Source organism: Diabrotica virgifera, chromosome 1 (assembly GCF_917563875.1).
Source record: "Diabrotica virgifera virgifera chromosome 1, PGI_DIABVI_V3a".
Taxonomy (NCBI): domain Eukaryota; kingdom Metazoa; phylum Arthropoda; class Insecta; order Coleoptera; family Chrysomelidae; genus Diabrotica; species Diabrotica virgifera.
In genome coordinates this window covers 82,082,375-82,102,764 of record NC_065443.1, presented here as the reverse complement: position 1 = coordinate 82,102,764, position 20,390 = coordinate 82,082,375, and the positions used below count along the sequence as shown (strand labels likewise).

The 20,390-nt window shown below is 34.4% G+C and overlaps 1 protein-coding gene across 2 annotated transcripts in view; it reads right to left on the bottom strand.

Annotated features, from left to right (window-relative positions):
• Positions 1–20,390, bottom strand: part of LOC114327550 (protein kibra) — a 177,417-nt gene that overhangs the window by 14,825 nt on the left and 142,202 nt on the right. For both annotated transcript variants that reach the window (XM_028276225.2, XM_050657343.1), the window contains 4 exons: positions 17,919–18,078; positions 11,127–12,677; positions 10,134–10,326; positions 3,963–4,510 (listed from right to left, as the gene is read on the bottom strand). In XM_028276225.2, coding sequence (XP_028132026.1) covers positions 3,963–4,510; positions 10,134–10,326; positions 11,127–12,677; positions 17,919–18,078 — 2,452 coding nt within the window. The remainder of the gene's footprint in view (positions 1–3,962; positions 4,511–10,133; positions 10,327–11,126; positions 12,678–17,918; positions 18,079–20,390) is intronic.

Genomic DNA, 20,390 nt, shown 5'->3' with positions numbered 1-20,390 from the left:
GCCGAAATCATTCTTTTAGGATAAATAATTTTTTTATATATAGCTTCAACAAGGGTGGTTTTAAAAGTTGAAATATTATAATATTATATTCTAAAAAGCATAAAACAATGATGATTTAACTAATAAAAACTAAATGTTGACAATATTAAAGTTTAAAATGTTATTTTATATTTTTTACAATAATTAGGGGTAGTTATCACCCTTAAAAAACCAAAAGCGTACAACGGCTAGAAAATGTACTAGAGGATAAAGTTAGCCTAATCCCAAATTTTTTGTACAAATCGATGCTGGACGAAAAAATTGCGAGGTTTTTCCATTTTTTCAGCTTCATTTCTTGGCCTGTTCGGCAAAGCGACCCCTATTTCTACGCTCTATACTAAAATTCGCACTTTTAATTATATTGGCCAATTATATTAGTCCTGGTTACTGGATAATTGTCAAGGCCATAGTCCAAAAAAATAATAAGAAGAAAAAATAAGATTCAGGTTATGTTATGAAAACGTCAACAATTGTATGTAGTAAATAAAATTAGTTATTAAAATGCAGTACTGCAAGCAAAATAAAATTAATTAAATTTACCTTTATATAATAATTGCATATCATATCAATATTGTGGAGCAATATATAATTTTTCTGCTTCATTGACAGAAGGTATGAAATATACGTCAATTTGACAATTTCAATTGACAATATGAATTATTTAAGATAGTTGCAATATTTCACCGCGACTCGCGCAGGGTCGTTTCTCGTTTCCCCTTCCAAGTACTTGCACACCGCGAATATGTTCAAAGCATGATAAGTAGTTGAAACGGAAAAAAGCACGTGAGATTATACTCGTATAATCAATATTTACTGAATCGGTCCAGGAATAGTCAACTCAAACTAGTAAAAGTTGAATTAAATTTTTCAAATCAACTTTTACTGCTTGTTTTAGTTGTAGTTGACTCGAACTAGGAATAGTCAACTCTAACTGAGAATCAACTTGAACTGTAACATATATATGGATATCTCTGAACAAACTAAAATAAATCGAGCCTACTAGTATCGAATCACGACTAACAAATAGGGCTTTTCATCGATTGTTATTTGTTTCGAGCTTCTGTCATGTGCCACATAATATTAATATATCTACGTCATACGTCTTTGGTTTGTGTCGTGGTATATACCAATAACGTATGACGTAGATATATTAATATTGTGTGACACATGACAGAAGCTCGAAACAAATGACTGTGAATGAAAAGCCCTATAGATACGGATGCCGTAGCGACATCTATGTACAACAATTCCAAAGTTTTATTTCCGAAGAAATAAACTTCTGAGACCTATTTTCTGGTTACGCCTTCGTGGTTAGAAACCTACTTAAGGAGAGAAAGGACTTAAGAGAGAAAGGTTTAAATGAAAAAAAACACGATGGACAGAAATGAGTGACGAAAAAGAGTGCGGAACAGCAACATTAAAATTATGATTTTACTACATTAGATGTTAGGCCATTATAACTACTTAATATAACATTATTTTCCAAAGAAACTATTTAGTTTTCAATATAATAAATCAGATACGGTATAAGATACTCAAATGTAATAAAAATATTAATAAACTTTTCAATTGAAACTTATTTACATGAATCAATGCTTGTTATTAACGTGTTGTGACTTTATGATAAAAACAATATGAATAATGGGATTCATTTTTTCTAAATTAATACATTTTATAGACAATTAATTACAACAATAGAAGAAGAAAAATATATACCGTCAGATAATTTTATGTAACGAGTATTTAATTAGGAAATTAATTAATGATATAATTTTAAAAAACAGTCTTTTAATTGTGTTTAAACAAGTATCCTGCTGCTTTATTATGGTTAAGGAATTTTTATTAAAATGTCATGGTCACACTTGATTATTTTCAAAATATATATTTTTTTTTCATCCCGTGAGATTTTGTGGCCTCTTAAGATAATTTTATATAGAAACAGATTGTGGACGGTTATCATTATTTCTTATCTGAAATAAAAAAAACAGTTTTCTTACTTTATTTTATCTATTTGGGTTAGGGTACTACCCAGAAAAATGGAAAGTTGCTCAAATTATTTTCATACCTAAGCCAGAGAAGAATAAAACTCAGGTGACTTCAACAGACCAATAAGCCTGCTACCGGTTTTATCAAAAACTTGAAAAAAACTTCTTTTAAGCAATTATCCCCAATCATAGAAGAAAGAAAACTAATACCCCAACACCAGTTAGGGTTCAGAGCACAACACCTAACAATAGAACAAGAATATAAACTAGTTAAACACATCAGAAATCATTTGGAAGATAAAAGGTATACTAAAACACATCAGAAATTATTTAGAAAATAAAAGGTATTGTTCTGCTATCCTATTTAAGCTAAAGAAATACCTTCTCCATCCGTTCTAAATAATTCCTAAAAAACCTATATTTCCAACCAACATTTCCTAGTCAAGCAGGATAATGAATACACAAACCTAAGAACAATAAAAGCCGGAGTACCTCAAGGAAGTGTCCTGAGACCAATTTTGTACTTGCTGTACACTGATGATCTATCGACAAGTAACAGAACAACTTTTGTTGATGACACCGCTGTACTAGTCTCTGACCATGTTCCAATCACAGCACCCAGAACTATTCAAAAAGACCTTAACAATATTCAACGATGGCTTAAAAAATGGAAGATAAAGGCGAATAAGAGTAAATCCACCCATCCAACTGTAACTCTGAACGAAACACAGCTCCCACAACCCGATACTGTCAAGTACCTAGAAATCCACCTTGATAGGAGATTAACTTGGAAAAAGCACATTTTCACAAAAAACAACAACTAGGAATGAAATTCCAAGAAATATACTAGATCATCGGTCGTAAATCTCAACTATCTCTTGAGAACAAACTACTGATATATAAAGCTATGGTAAAACAAGTGTGGAAATATGGTATCCAACTGTGGGGGACAGCCAGTCAAACAAACCCAGAAATACTGCAGAGATTCCAGAACAAAGTCCTTAGAACAATGCTGACTGCCCCTTGGTATGTACCAAATAATGTGATAGAGTACCTCAATGTGCCATCCATAAAAGCAGTAACAGCAGAATATTACAAAAAATATTCCAAGAGACTAGAATCTCATTCAAACGAGTTGGCCAGTAACCTCACTGATGATCCTAATGATGTAAGACGCTTGAAGAGATTCAAAATAGTGGACCTATTTAGCAAGAAGATTTGAATAACCTATGTGGCGACACGCTTCAATTACTATTTTACTATTTTTTTAATTGCCACATAATTTTAAATATTAACTTTCCTTTCTAAACGAAATAATATATGTAGGTCATTTAAAATTCACATGTGTTTCACTCCTAATATAAAAACCATATGCATAGAAGGGCCTGTTAAGTTTTAAGAAATGAAATATATCCCTATTTCAGATAAAATGTCTTTGCAGTTTTTAAAACACCAGATCTATTAAATTGTCGCCTGTCTGGCCATATGGTAGAACCACATAATGACAGATTAGTGTTTGTGGTCTAGTTCAGCTGATACACAGCTGGCAGTCCGGTCGGTCATAAAACCCTCGCTCGAAAAAAGAATAACAAACCCTTACGAGATATAAGCAAAGAACGCCTTTTTACCAAAATAAATAAATATATTCTTGACTGTTGTTTTTACATTTATTTTAATTTCATTTAATTGTTTCCGTTGTCAATAAGATCACACACGCAACTCAACCACCACCACCACGAAACACCTATAATAATTAAACTTGTTTTCACTTGTTTTAATTTAATTTATGTAAAGAGATCAATGGATTTTCAGTCAAATAATTTATATTGTTCTTAATATTACAGATTGTAAATATATATTACAAAGTTAAAAAAAATATTTGAATATTTGCTGAATAATATACGAGACGAAACAACAAAACTATGACTTAAATATTACCTTTTGATAGCACCTCTATCGTCCACGACAGCAGCTTGCTTCGACGCTTGTAACCTCATCTGTTTGGCTTGCTCTGGATGGAATGTACACTCAGTATTTGTCTGTTTATCGAAATACTCCGGTTCTCCATCAATACCATGTTCCAAAACTACATCTAATTTTTCACTGGGTCTAAATTCCACCGTTATTCCTTCCTCTTCACACTCTTCTTCGTCCTCCTCTAAGTCCTCATCGGAATCTTCAGATTCGTACTCCTCGGAATTCTTGAAACAATCGTAGAGTTCCTCGAAATTGAGATTAATCGTTGGGGGGAAGACGGTTTCTTGGTTTCGCGTCAAAGTTGACGTCTGTGAAGAAATTATTGTAGAGTCGTCGGAACTTTCTTCTTTCCCGGTGTGCTTGTCATCGGATCTTTCACGAACTGACACATCAGACTCCTGTTTAAGGTGGGTTACCGCCGAAACTTCTTCTTGTAACGATAGCAAGTTGTACCATTTTGAAGAAACGTTATGGATGTTGAAATCCGCTAAACTCACTTGGGCGCACCCCTACAACAACAAGAAATAAAATTATTAGTAATAGAGTAATATAGTAAATAATTAATATTTTTTTCTATTAGAGTAATTCAAAATATTTATATTATTTGGATAAGCGGTAAGGATCACAAGTAATGAACAATAGGATACAAGCCGGCAACAGATGTCTTTATGACCTTCAAAACCTTATAAAATCGAAACAACTAACAAGACGTACAAAGATACAACTACATATAGTCCGTCCGCTATAACTTTTCCCATACGGTACGATTCATTTTCAATCAAATTAAGTCAAAACAGAAAGTGAAACGTACGCCGATGTGCCTAGTATATAGTATACAGTATACAAAATGTATATACACATCGACGTTCGTTTCAATTTATGTTTTGATTAATTTGATTGAAAATGAATCGTACCGCATGGGAAAAATTATAGCGGACGGACTATATATAAAACAATCATACCGTAGTGATGTATGGTAGCGAAACTTGGACGATAACAAGGCAAACGAAGAGACACTACGTATTTGGGAAAGGAAAATCCTAAGAAAGATCTTTGGGTCTGTGCTTGATGAAGCAGCAGGACAATATAGGATAAGAACTGACAAAGAGCTCGAAAAACTAAACTTACGTGCATAGAAATCGGCCCACTTAAAAGTTTGGTCATTTTTGATGTCTTATATTTCCTAAACCTGTTGGCCGATTTAAGTGATTTTTTGAACATGTTATAACCTGAGTCTTTAACAATACCACTGTAATAATATTGTTGCTAAAGAGGTAAATTTTCATTATATACCGGGTGTACCAATCAAACTGTGTTTTTTTCTCAAAGTTCGCATCACCCTGTGGAATATTCTAGCATTTATATATAATACTCAAATTAAAACCCAACTATAGCCTCAGGTTTTCTTAACATTCTGTTTTTTGATTAATTCGTTTATGTTGGATAATAAAAAAGTTAGTTACTTTAACAACTAAACATGTTCTTCATCAATACACGGTGTTTTTAAATAAGTGCGACAAACTTTAAGGAGCAACTCTGCATGAAAAAATAATGACAGTTGGCTTTATAAACGTATGTCCGCAACTGTTTCATTTCCGAGATAGGGGATGTTGAATTTTTTTCTACAAACTGACGATTTATTTATTGCTTTAAAACCAGTTGAGATATGCAAATGAAATTTGGTAGGTTTTAAGAGATAGTTAATGCGGAATTTTTTGACATAAAATTAAGAAATTTATATTCACCATTAGAGTGCATACGGGTAATATGATCGGTCATATTACACGTATGCGCGCTAATGGTGAATATTAAATTCTTAATTTTATGTCAAAAAATGTGCAATAACTACGTCTCAAAAGCCACCAAATGTCATTGGCATATCTCAACCGGTTTTAAAGCAATAAAATAAATCGTCAGTTTGTAAGAAAAAATTCAACATCCCGTATCTCGGAAACGAAACATTTGCGGACACACGTTTATAAAGCCAACTGTCATTATTTTTTCATGCAGAATTATCCCTTAAAGTTTGTCGCACTTATTTAAAAATACCGTGTATTGATGGAGAAAATGTATAGTTGTTAAAGTACCTAACTTTTTTATTATCCAACATAAACGAATGAATAAAAAAAAACAGAATGTTAAAAAAACCTGAGGCTATAGTTGGGTTTTAATTTGAGTATTTTATAAATGCTAGAATATTCCACAGGGTGATGCGAACTTTGAGAAAAAAACACAGTTTGATTGGTACACCCGGTATATATTGAAAATTTACCTCTTTAGCAACAATATTATTACAGTGGTATTGTTAAAGACTCAGGCTATAACATGTTCAAAAAATCACTTAAATCGGCCAACAGGTTTAGGAAATATGAGACATCAAAAATGACCAAATTTTTAAGTGGGCCGATATCTATGCACGTATGTTTATATAGACCCAGACGCCAACATCATAAAAGAAATAAAGTCCAGAAGACTCCAATGGACAGGACACCTCAGAAGACATTCTGACCAAAGAACAGTAAGGCAGGTACGGGACGAAGTCCCAACTTAAAGAAGACCACGTGGACGCCATCGATTCCGGTGGCGAGATAATATAGCACGATACCTGAAAGCTATGGGCTTGGAGAACTGGATAGGGATTGCTCAAGACAGAGAAGAATAGAGGCATGTTGTCGAGTCGGCTAAAACTCACGAAGGGCTGTAACGCCACGGAATAAGTAAGGTAAGCGAGCCAGGTAGTGGAGAAACTCATAGAAAACAACAGCCCCAGGTTTATGTGATTCGTGAATCTAACCAAAGTATGAGATACTACCAGTATATGACCAAGCAACATACTAAACATATTTAACATAAAAGAAAAATGTATCTCCCAAAATTATACGGATTATATAGAACTTAATTCCACGGGATTTGAAGTATTCACCGATATAGCCATATCTCAAATGCTTCCATGATACAATCTTCTACACATATCATCCATCGTTCAATGTTCAATTGCAGTATTCGTTGCAGACATATTGTGGACAGCCTTTTTTTTTCGTGTACAGCCTCGTTAAATACTCTTTCAGAGTAGAGATTGAAGATGAGAAGAGTAAAAATATAGCCTTGCCTGACTCTACGCATGATTTTCAAATATTCAGTGTGTTCACCTTAAATTCGGAGATTTGCGTTCTGATTCCATTAAAGGTTCCTAATTATTTCAGATTTTTGTTGTTAATTCCTGCTTCTTTTAGTATTTGCATCATCTTAGCGTGATGTAATCGATCAAACGCTTTCTCGTATTCAACCAGACATTCATATAGGTAGAAATTAATGTCTCTACATCTCTGGAATAAGACTTGTAATGAAAACAAAGCCCCTCTCGTACTAACAGCATTTATGAACCGGAACTGATTGGGGGAAATTTGCTACAACTTGTGAATTCTCTTATGGATTATCTTTAGGAAAAGCTTTTGATGCCTCGTGAGGCTTTTCGTCCAGTATTCTTCGCATATCTTCGCTCCTGGTTTTTTTTTTGGAAGTGGAATAAACTCAGACTTCAGCCATTTGGTTGGTATTTCTTAAGTCGGGTTGAGAATTATCTCAACTCCCAGTTATCGGTGTTAGTATTCAATTTGCAATTTGTTCAGTTCAGTTCAATTCGTATCTGAAATCATTTTACGCTCGTTATTCTTAATATTCTTTTTTCACAGACTTTATATATTTTTTATATAGCATGCTATCCATATTTCTTTTTATTTGTTTTTTATCTAATCTCGAGTTCGTTGGCAGATAATATATTTCATTGAGTCCATTGTTTAGTTTGGAATGTTAATGTTAATTTAGTAATTGAGTTTAAGTGTTTGCCTTGAATATTGTAGCACGTGTTTGATTTTCTACGGTATTTCTTCTTTTTTGTCTACTCCACATAGGAAAGCAGAAAGATCAGCGCAATAGGCCTAACAAGAAGCTATTTAAATTTTTTCGTTTTAATTTTTACATTTAAAATATAATTTTGATTATACCGTTTTGTATCCGGCTTTTTGCAAATACTAAGTAATCATGCCACATGTTTCTCAAGTTAAAAGTCAAAATTTTATCCCTTTTGTCCATTACGTTAAAGTGGGATTACTTAATTTCAGGTTTCGCTGATGATTGTAATTATTTTGGATTTTTTTTAGTTTATGGTACATTCATTGCGTATACTGGTTCACATTATAGGTGCCATTTACTCTTATGTTCTTCCACGACCAGATAATTTGATTGCCAAATTTTATATTTCCCTCATTATTGCCTGCTGATCAAGATATAAGAAACTCTCAAGATGTTACGTTTGGAGATTTTAACGTCGAATGAGTCACTAGTTTCACGTATATAGGGTTGCAGAGTGACTTATAACAATAACCGAAGCCAATAGATCTCAAAATGAACTATGGCGGGAAACAGGCCGTGCCTTGATAATGCAAAGACTACTCCTGTCTAATTGCTGTTCAGGCACGTTAAAATTAAGCTTTGATAAGACCTGTTATCACAACATTATCATTATCATCATTCTGGTTTTTCAACACTGTGTGCGTCCTAGCCTCTGGAGAAGATCGGCGCCAGACCAGCAAGGTTGGAGGTACAGTTTGGAGGATGCGAAGGCTCGATTTGGGCTGTAACGCCAATGGAGAGAGTTAATCCTGTCCTCCTCAAGAATTTCTTTCCGGTCGTCCCTATCCATCGCCTTCCTCCTTCAAGCACGTGTTTTCAAAAAAAAATTTCAAATTTCCCAATTTTTTTCATCACCTTCGCTGCTGAAATCTGGGACATGACAACGGCAGATTTTTTTAGAATATACGGACCGGAAGGGAATGGTATCTCATAGATAATTAAAAATAATAGAATTTTAGATGTCAAGGGAGTGCATAGTTAGGATTAGCATCCAGTGGACTGCTGGAATGGTGCATCTTGCCCGCACTCACATTGATACACCTCAATACGCTCTTAGCGCTCACTGTTAATAATTAAAAATAACAGCTCAGTAATAAATTCATGACATAATTTTCTTCAGGATCATGTAGAGGGGGGGGGGGCTTTAAACTTTGATTTAGTCACTTTCTGACTTTCATAATTATAGCGACACGCTTCATTTATTATTTTTTTAATTGCAATTTTAAATATTAACTTTCTTTTCTAAACGAAAATAATATGGGTCATTTAAAATTCACATGTGTTTCGCTCCTAAAATACAAAACCAGATTGTATAAAATTAATGTTTTTTTCTGGGAAACAAATTCCCCATTAAATAGTTACCTTATCAGACCTTATGTCAATAAATCACTTTTTAAATGCATTCGAAGACGCTTCTTAAAACTACAAAAGTGTTTTCAGCTTTTAAAACACCAGATAAAGGGCCAGCCTCTTTATGCCGATAAATTAGTCTTCAACGTAAAACCACAGACATGTGTTTTGAGTTCAGCCACATCAGTCGATACACAACCTCAGCAGTCATCGGTCGGTCATACAACCCTCGCTGGGCCCAAACAATAACAAACCCCCTTACGAGATATAAGCACGTCTTTTTTAACCAAAAATAAATCAATGTATTACTGTTCTTTGTTTTACACTTATTTTAATTTAAGTTAATTGTTTTCGTTAACCACCCAACGAACAATAATAATATTTTTTAACCGAGTTAATAAGCCTTGAAAATGGCCATTTTCGCGTTTTTCAAATTTTAAATCGCATATAACTCCACAAATATCAATTTTAGAGAAAAATCACAAGAGAACTTTTTTGCTCAAAATGAACCAAAGAATCACAAAAAAATTGTCCTAAGTGAAAAAAACTGATTTTTTGAATTTGTTCAAACAATTTTCCGACCGCGGCACCTATTGGCACCCTGTGGATTTGTTATAAGGACCTCTTTTTAAGTAAGTTTGTACAAAAAAAAAATTACCCGACGGGGGCGACGATACAGCCTGGACTAGGTGGGTTATGATGTCATTAAATCTATGACGTTCATTCCTAATTGTTTGACTTTTATTTAGGAATATTTAAAATATTACAGCCAACTGAGATATTATACATTGTAAAGAATCATATCACGCCCGTTGGGACTCTGACACTGGCACATTTAATACTATATTTAATTTACAATTCTATACTTACCACACACTTATCTTGTTGATCTAACATTCTATTCCACACGTTGACTTGTAGAGTTTTTGTAAATAATTTATTTGCAGGTACTGGTATATTAAAGGCATCAGCAAATGTTGCCTTCTTCAGATCCTTCACATATTTTGTACAAAATACTGAAGGATGTGATGATGCCGCAGGCAACAAGGCAGTTTTTACATACCTGAAAGGAGAATTACTTTTTAATGTGGTTTAATGTAGATCTAAATGTAGCTAAATAGAAACCATTGTTAATAGAAAATACAATATTCGATATGCAACCAATAATTAAATACAAAAAGTAACAAAATAAAAACCATGAAAAGTTAACAAAGTTTATAAAAAAAGTGAGAGATTATCTGAAAGAATATGGACAAACATCAAAATTATTTGAAACGAATACTAAAACACGAGAGATCATTCAAGCATAAAAATCCCTTAAGAAAGGTTCAACCATGAGTTATATAAATTTTACAAAATAATAAGAATATAGCAAACCATGCAAAAATACAGCACTGCACCTGGCAGGTTACCTTATAGAAATTGATAATAACATAACATCTAACAGAACGTTTAGTGGGACTATGGTGGGGTGTCATCCCATGGCAAGTCCATGGAAGAAGTGGTTAGACGAAGTGAACACCGACGGTAAAGAGATGTTGAGGGTGGATAACTGGAGGAGAGCAGCCACAGAAAAGAATACTGGGAGGCGAAATCAGGAGCAGGCCAAGGCCCGATTTGGGCGGTAGCTCCATTGGAGAGAGAAGCCCAGTATAGGCCGACACATAATATGGTGAGAGACTTGTAGAGAAAAAGAACAGGCATTCATGCCCTCTGTTGTATAATATGTTAGAGATATTTTGAATTAAAAATACAGTTAAGACAGAATCATTAAGTAAAATTGAGACTAATTCCCAACTAAATCCTTCCACCATCGTATTAAAAATGTTTATTTGTATTTTAAGAAGTAAAATTTATACTTACACTTCTGAATTATTCGGAATCAAAAGGGCACTCAAATTCCTTGCTTTCTCTATCGTAACATTGAGCATACTTTCAGTCGTACTATATTTAAGTTTAATTTGTACTTGTGCGGTTTCTACGTCCACGTCAGAGACGAAACCCAACGACACCCTCTTCCTATTGGAAGCCTCGAACACTCCTGAATCACCCGCGACAGATTCGTCACTAACTGCAGCCGATACCGACCTAGTGTTCGTTCCCGACGACGACGTCCTTGATAAGGCGGCTCCTTGAAGCATCTCGTCGTGATCTATTGCAGGTGAGGTTTCAGAGATGGGGGATAGAGGCGGATCTCCTGAGCTTTCGTAGGAATATCTGCTCGGCCTTCCCAATCCGGAGCCCTGCGACATATTGCTAGCTTGAGCTTCCAAGAGATCTGTTAAAGGTAACAAACTGGGAAAAGAGCTTCTTTGATGATACTCCATGTTTCCAGCACTCGCGATTGAAGGGTTAGAGAGTCTTAGTTCCACTAATCGTTCATCTATTTGTAGTTTCCTCTCCCTCTTCACTTGATCGTAAGTGGGGGGAGGCACTATACTAGGGAGATTCTCGTACATTGGAGATACTGGAGGTGAAACTGAACTAAGCGAACTTCTAGGAGATAAAGAAGGTTGTGATCTACTAGGCGAAGGGATATGGTTTGTACTATCGCTGTTTAATAGTCTTTCAACCCGTTTATGTAAATCTGCCATATCGATGGGTTTATCCATATTATTGGAACTCATACACTGGGGACCGCCATAAATGTCTGTAAAACTTAATCCTGAACTTAAAGATCCTTTGCTACTAGTTGTGGATAAAGAACCTAGACTAGAACTACTACTAACAGACAGTGTACTGGCTGATAGGGTTTTTAACTGGGATTCTAAATGCGTCATTTGCCGTAAACCATCTTTCAATTGTTGAAGTAGAAGTTGTTTTTCTTCATGCAGCCTTAATCGATCAGCAATGGCTCGATTGGAAATTTCTAAAGCTTTGTTCAAATCATCTTCTAATCTCTTACATTCTAATTGTATATCACTCATTTCTTCTTTTGACCTCATACGCGGGGTTATACTTCTTAACTCACGTAAAAGCTGTTCTTTCTCTTGGAATAGTAAAAGTCTGTCTTTATCAGATTCTAACTGTCCCGGTTGTACTTTTTCTTCGAGATCTGCCAATTTTTGTTGAATATGTTGTACACGTTTCCTAGCTTCGTCATATTCTAGCCTCATTTTGGCCATTTCGGCTAATCTAGTACCAATCGGAACCAATTCACATGACAGATCAGTTTGTGAAGCTGTGCTGAGCTTCTCTTGAGGTAAACTGAGAGTAGATATGTCGGGTGAACTTTCCGAAAGCTGCAGCCTAGTAAGATCATCTTTGAGTTTGGCTAGGGACTGCATAAGGTCTGCCTTTTCCTTTTCTCCCGAAGAAAGCGATTTTTGAATATTCCTAAGTTCGACCATGATAGCTTGTGCTTCTGATATGTTGTAGCAGGCCCCCTGTTGCATACTAAGCTTTTGCTCCACACTGAAAAAATGAATACAAGTTAATAAAAAAAAATAGAGAACATATTTTAAATAAAACTGTATATATAGGGAGTTATTTAAGATAAAACCGACTAATAAATTCTAGATATTTAGTTAAATCACTGTCAAGAGATAAAGATATAAACAGTAGGGTGCATCGAAAAAATAAAAGTTGGAAATGTTATATCTAATAGCGTGAAAAAGTTGCTAGTGTTATTTTTCAGCATATTAGTATTTTAATTTTTTTTTTCTAAGCAAATTTTCTGCCCCCCCCCCCCCAACGACCTTGAATTTTTTTAAATATCAGATTTTTATGGAAATTTCAATTTATATTATTTGGAATAAAATATGTGCTAACTCGATCTAAGATCAACTAAAGAATACTTAAAATGTTGTCAATTACAAATTTAAACGATATTTAAAGTTTTATTTGTTTTTTCAGTTTTCACAACCTCTTTGAAATGTCCCGCTTCGTGAGTCCGTGCGTGTAATTTTCACTTATGTTTGGTGCGATGCCTTACTTTGTTATTATTGTTGTTTGTAAATTAAAGATTTTTAAAATAGATAAACCAGGACCACGGGGAATAAAATCAGGATGTGCTGTGGACCGCACAATTTTTGGGCAACCACCAAATATACCTGAAAATGTTTTACCGAAATACAAACGAGCGATGAAGTTTTGTGGTTGCAAGAGGAAAAACTCAGCAAGAAAGAGCCAGAATTTTTAGGTATTGCCGAAAAGATTGCAATTAAATTGGAGGAAATATAGAAAAAGGCTTTAATTCCAATAATTTAACATACAAGAATTATTCAACTTTTAAAAGCCTATCATGACAAATATATAAAACTTTTGGAAACCATTTAAAAACAGGCAAAACAGTGAATTTACAAAAATAAAATTCCAATGCTTTAAGAACAAAGTAAAACTAAATCCTGCAGCATGCAAATGTGACACTCTGATTAATTGTCTTTGTAACAAATCTCAAAAAGTGCCTCTGGATGAGCGCGAATTTCTATTAAATCAAAGAGGTCCCAGAAAAATGGTGATAAGCTCGGTTGATAGGGAAAACAAAAACAAATATAATCAGAGAGAACATCGGTAAAAGAAGAAAGTTACCGACGCAAAGACAAAACTTTAGCTCAAGAAAAACAGTTACCAAGTTTTATGGTCAATCGATCGTGGAAGAACACATAACACTTGTGCATGAGCCAGGGTGCAAATATTTCGGATATCGGTATCCGCTGTCTGATATATCAGAAAGTATCAAATCCAGCTATTGCATGTGACCAAACAGTCGTAAATACTGGCGTTAAGGGTGATGTACATAATACGGCTACGGCTGTTAGAAGAACATCTTAAAAAACCGCTTCAGTGGTTTGTATGTCTGCGACATTCAAATGATCTACTCCTTGGAGATCAAAAGAAGTTTGTCAGTGACCAAATCAAAAAACGTGAGGGTTTTCAAACTTTCTCCTATAAAAATGTTGATTCAAACGACTACTTTGAGTTAATTAACTAACAAGAATATCACCTTACAGAACCACCTATATTCTCTAGATTTTCGAGTGACAATCTGCGAGATTTTATTAAGAATCCTAACTTAGACCCTTTTAATATTGAGATTAAGAAATATCACTGCTACAAACAATGTGTAGAACGATGTGTCAAGCTTGTGACACAAGCTTCTCTAGCAGTTTGTGGAGCGTATTCGAGGGATGAATTTATAAAAACTCGAATTGATTCCAGAAAAACTATGCCCCACTTTAATGCTAAATCGGAAGACATCTTCGAATAGAATGCTTTTACCATATTTTTTTGTAACAATACCTAATTTTGTACTTTCCTTTATATTTATATTAGTATTAAAAAACTTGGGTGACGTCAGGGAGACGGATAAGTTAGGCTATTTTGTTAGAAAAAGAATGTTTTAGTATACTTTTCTTAAGTAAAAATTTTAATTGCCTCAGTGAAACCAGTCATAGGTGTAACCGGGGGGTGATTTTGGGGGTTATAACCCCCCCTTTTGGATGTATGTACTTTGAGCTCTATACGCTTAACACCATTATTATTCCATACCCCCAGAGATCTTCAAGTAGATGTAACCCCCCGTTAGGATCATCCTGGTTACACCTCTGGAAACCAGAAAATATTTTCCAATTTAAACCAAATTTATTTATTTAAGTTTTATAAGGTATTACATTTCCCTTACAAAAGAAATTCGCATATTAATGTATTTTTTCTAATTTGCAGTTGCCGTGGGGGGGCAGGAAAATATTTTTTTATTTCAACGCAATTTTACTAAAATACTAAATAGTGTGTTAGGCAACTTTTGTTAGCTATTACATTTTCGTTTCGAAATAAAAATTTTTTTCGTCTGTTAACATTTTTTCAAAATTTTTAATTGTCTTGGGGGGGGGGGAAGATATTTTCCAATTTCGAAAAAATTTTACCAAAATACTTAACAGTTGATTGGGCTGAGGTATTACTTTTCCATCGCAAAAAAAATAATTTTTTTTTCGCCTTTTTCGATACACCCTAATAAACAGGGCTACGCAACTCTTCTGGAACTGCAGATGAGTCGTAGGTAAAACCTGGGGGTTGAAACTAAAGGTAATCTGTTGGTTATACACATCAGTGATACGACCGACAGTTACTTATGGTTCAGTACTGTGGTGGAATCTTGTGCGACCTGTTTCAAAGCCAGACGACTTTGCAATCTTTTGCGACCTCTTGCACCATCCTATAAATAGAAGTGCTTTTAAATATAACAGGAGGTTTGAATAGTACAGGAACGGCATCTTTAGAGGTATGACTCCACTAAAATTATATATTTCAGCGGTAGCCTTTATGACCTTCCTGAGATTTAAAGCATACAATACTTGGGAGACCGAATAATGTATTGAATAGTATGTATGAATGTATTGAACAAATACTACTGGGAGTATATCCATATTTATGATGAACTCAGGTATGATGACACCAGATCACCAGAAGAAATAATATTCACCGAGAAGATTGATAGGGAACAAAAAGTCCCAAATATTAATAAGACTTAATATGATTCACTGGTGTATTTAAAACTGTCGTGGCATTAGATAAGGAGCCTTTGAACATACATGTAATTATAATAAAGTAAAGAATCCCTTGTCTAATCAAAAAGGGTGAGGAACTGCAAAGATCTCTTCAACAACCTGGCAAAAGATAACAAAATGTCTTTAATATGGGTGCCGGGTCATGAAGGGGTACATGGGATTGAACAAGCAGATTTGTTGACAAAACAAGTCTCTTTGTAGGCCCAGAACTATTTTGTGACATCACTAAAGATGCTACAAAAAAACAAAATCTTTGTAGGCCCAGAACCATTTTGTGACATCACTAAAGATGCTACAAAAAACGAGGTTCACAAGTGGCTGATAAGGAATCATCAAGAAATATGGAGAGCCACTTAAGGGCAAATCCAGGCTAAGAAAATAATCAAGAATATTCATAAACAGCTCTCATACAATTTGACTTAATTACAGATGTCTGCAGATAAATATAAAATTAGTAAAAAACGTAATATACTCCACCAAATAAAATAATTAAATAATAAACATAACCAAACGTTCTAAAAGTATTCTTTGTATAAAATTATGAAATAATTCTTGATTGTTATATTGAATTCTTTATAGTGTAACCACCTGTTTGCATCAGACATGCTCATTAAAAAAAACCTGAATCACTTGCTAAATTTAGAATACATATTTCGTTATATTATTAATATCTGAATGACTTTAGCAGGTGATTTTAGCAGATGCTTCAGAATCAAGCAGAACGAAATATCTTGAATAGAGTTAGGCAAGGCTGGTATTCAACAGGGAAGATCATTCCATTATCTTTTTAAGGTTTTCCACTCTGAGATACACCTGAATTAAATTGAGATAATATTTTCAAATTAAATTTTCAATCTAATAGCACATAAAATAACATTAAAAATATCCCACCAGATTGAAAACAATGGGAACCTTCTCTGGTTACACCTCCGAGGCTTCTAAAATTTGCATGCCATAACAGATGCTGAGACTAAAGAAGATGAGGGAATTTTACAATTTATAATTCCCGTCCCATCTGCTCAGTACAAGTTTCATGTCTTCTACATTGCATGATCTTCTTATGTTTTCGCTTCTCTCCCTATCCAACAGACTTTTCCCTGATATTCGTCGGAGTATTTTCATCTCAGTTGTTTCTACTAGTCGTCTCGTTTTAGATGTGTCAGGTCTTGTCTCCGCCGTATATGTCAATATAGGTCTAATTGCTGCTTTATAGATTCTTGCTTTTGTGTCTTGTCTTAGGTGTTTGTTCTTCCAGATTATGTCATTAACGGATCCCGCCGCTTTACTTGCTTTTAAGCTTTGTTGTCGTAATTCTTCTTCAACATCTCCGTAACTGGTTATATCTATTCCCAGATATCTAAACCTTGCTTCCTACTTTATTATTTTCCCATCAATTTCGATTTTACATCGTAGTGGGTATTTAGATGTTGTCATACATTTGCTTTTTTCTGTTGATATTATCATATTGTATTTCTTGGCTGTTGTATTGAAGATGTGTGTTAATCTTTGGAGATCGTTCTGTCTCGGCGATTATTGCGGCGTCGTCTGCATAACATAATATTTGGATTTCTTTGTTCCCCATTCTGTAACCATGACTTTTACGTACTGCTTCTATTATTTCGTCCATTATTATATTAAATAGCAGTCGGCTTAATTAGTCACCTTGCCTGACTCCGTTTTGTACTGGTATAAACTGCGTTAGTTTTCTATTTATCTTTGACTGTATTTGATTATGAAAATAGATATTTTCGCGAAGACTGAGTTGATTGAGTAGCTCGGAAGTCGCGTTCACACTCACAGCCGGTCCCAAGCCCGGATAAAAGAGGAGGATTGAAGGGCCAGGTTAGCATCCTACCCATTGTAAAAGAAAACAAGGCTCAAAGAACCGATATAAAGCCTCGGAACCCTTTGATTAAGCAATGTTATTAAATGCCAAATGAAATGGGTATGATAAGATGAATGAATAATGAATAATGTATAATGAAATGGATATGATAAGCCAACTAATTTTTTGTAAAAAGGGGTCCCCTATTTAAGAAAGTTTGGGAAACACTGGGATACATTAATAGGACACATGTCGGTGATGCCCTAACAGAATGTGAACTTAACCTACGTCATCACACTAAGATAATAAAGGAATTGAACTTACTTGGTTAATGTTTCTACACCTCTCTGTGTATACGTCATTTCGTTTCTAATTTGTTCTAATTCCGATTTTAATCTGGACACCCTGTTTTTCGCTAAAGCTACATCCGATTTTAAAAGGTCAGGATCGTACTTCGTGCTAACGCTGCTGCTAGACGAACACACTAAAAAATAATGCAGGTTAATAATTCTAATTCTTATAGTGTTAATACATTTTTCACAACAATTCCAAAATACTTTAGATGTGGCATTAGATTGGCAATCGATTTTCGCAAAAATATCGATTTAGGTAGATCGATGTTAACGTTAGCATTTGATTAACTGCCTTCCCGAAAAATAACATATACAGAAAATAGCTACATTAATCAATGTCACATAATATGAAGTACTAATTCTAGAAAATAGGTGAAAAGGTATTATAGAAGAGAGCCAAAAATATTGATTTCCGCCCCTCCTTTTTTCGTGTTTTTTTATTCCAGCAATCTCTATCTTCTAGGTTTCGTGTTTCCCCTGGCATCTCCAAACGAACTTGAGATCTTCCTCTTTTTTATTCCTATTGAACTCCATTGTGTAATTTTGTTTTTCAAGCAACCTGAGTTCCATCTTCCGACCTATCCGTTCTTTGTTTCAAATACTAGGTAAACTTTGTTTAGTCCTAGGTATTGAGTCGTATATCTCGAGTATTTGGTATAATAAGCCAGTCCATTTTTAGCCATTGTATACACAATTTTTCTACTGTAATCCCTGTTTGGTCTTCCTCAATATTTTCCCTTAGATCGGTTTCTTGATTTTCAAGACATTACTTTTAATTTCTTGCCTTATTTATGGATGTAACATAAGCTGTCCATTTGATCCAGAGAACGTAGCACTAGAACCGGAGGTGGGTCTTGGCAGACAGCACAATTTGCTTCCATCTCGAATGGTCGTCAATGTTAGTGGGTAGCCCCACTGTTCTTAAATCTGACCATATACAGTGATGAGCACGCTAAAAACCGGCAAATTAGCACAAAATATGAAAAACGTTTTAAGTTGAGATGAAAAATTTAGCAATATTAACCTATAAATTTACATTATATTGATTGTTTCCCACCTTTAGACGTATCGGACGAGTTTGAGAAATGCCACTGTCACAGTGACAGTTTTAGTTGACATACTCCTCTGATATGTGTAAAGGTCGGAAACAATCAATTTAATGTAATTTATAGGTTAATGTCGCTAAATATCTCAGCTCTACTAGTTTCATTTCTTTGTATCTCATAGCTTAATACGTGTTTTGTTTGCTTCCATTCTAAATTTTCAGAGTTCATTTCTAAGATTAGGACAAGACGAACACACACCTGAGTGACTGAGCTAAGATGAGGGTGTGGCGATGGCTATTTTGGATGATTGGATATCCTCTTCTATTATCTTCTTTTATTATCTTCTATTTACTATATTATTTATTATTATTTAAATCATCAACTGAACATACTGAACGTACCCCGTATACCTTTGCTCTCTAAATATCTGTCTTTCAATACGGAACATGCCTGTTACTTCATAGTACTTGGTCGTCATTTCAAATGTCGTTTTCAATGACAGTGTCACTTCATCCCTACTCCCTGACATAAACTGGAAGGGAAGAATTATTATTTCTTAAAAAGGCATGTAATTCAAAAATAGATCATTTTTATTCAAATCATCTTCCTCTTGGGGTGAGTTTTTCATAAAGCTTTTTTAATAATTTCTTACAGTCATTATATTCCATCCATACCTAGCTTCTTATAACATTTTTTCTAATATTTTTTATATCTAACCTAACCCCAATGTCAAACGATGTGTTCTGATATTTTAGTTTTAATTATTTCTTTCTAATTTACATGTATGCACGTTTAGCAATCAAATTTTAACTATTCTCCTCATCTAAATTCCATTTAATTTACCCTTGCCATCTACTATTTTTGGATACTATTTGGCAAAGGTACAGTTTGGTTATTAACTTCTTGATTGTTGATATGCGTGTTTTTATCTTATAGTTTTTGGATAAGATCAACCTTTTCTCCCTTCGGGAGCTTCAAGCCAACCTCACCGGTGATGGAACATAAGGCAAAAACAACCATGGCATCCAGAATGCAACGACCACCATCTCTACCTGTAGGGGCCTAGGGCCGAACATCCGCCCAGGCCTACAAGAAGTCTACAGCAGAAAATACCATTCAACATCAAGAAATTACCATCAATACCAAAAGCCATAAGTATAATCCAGAATTGTTAGTTTTTGACAAGAATTTGAATATATTTGTGAATGCACTTAATAAGTCATATTTTTATTATATTTTTATGAATAAACATGATTAGTTAAAATGCTATTTTGTTTGCTTCCATTCCGAATTTTCATAGTTCATTTCTAAGACGAACACACACCTGAGTGACTGAGCTAAGCTGAGGGTGTAGTGATGGCTATCTTGGATGATTGGAATAATATTTTTGAATATTG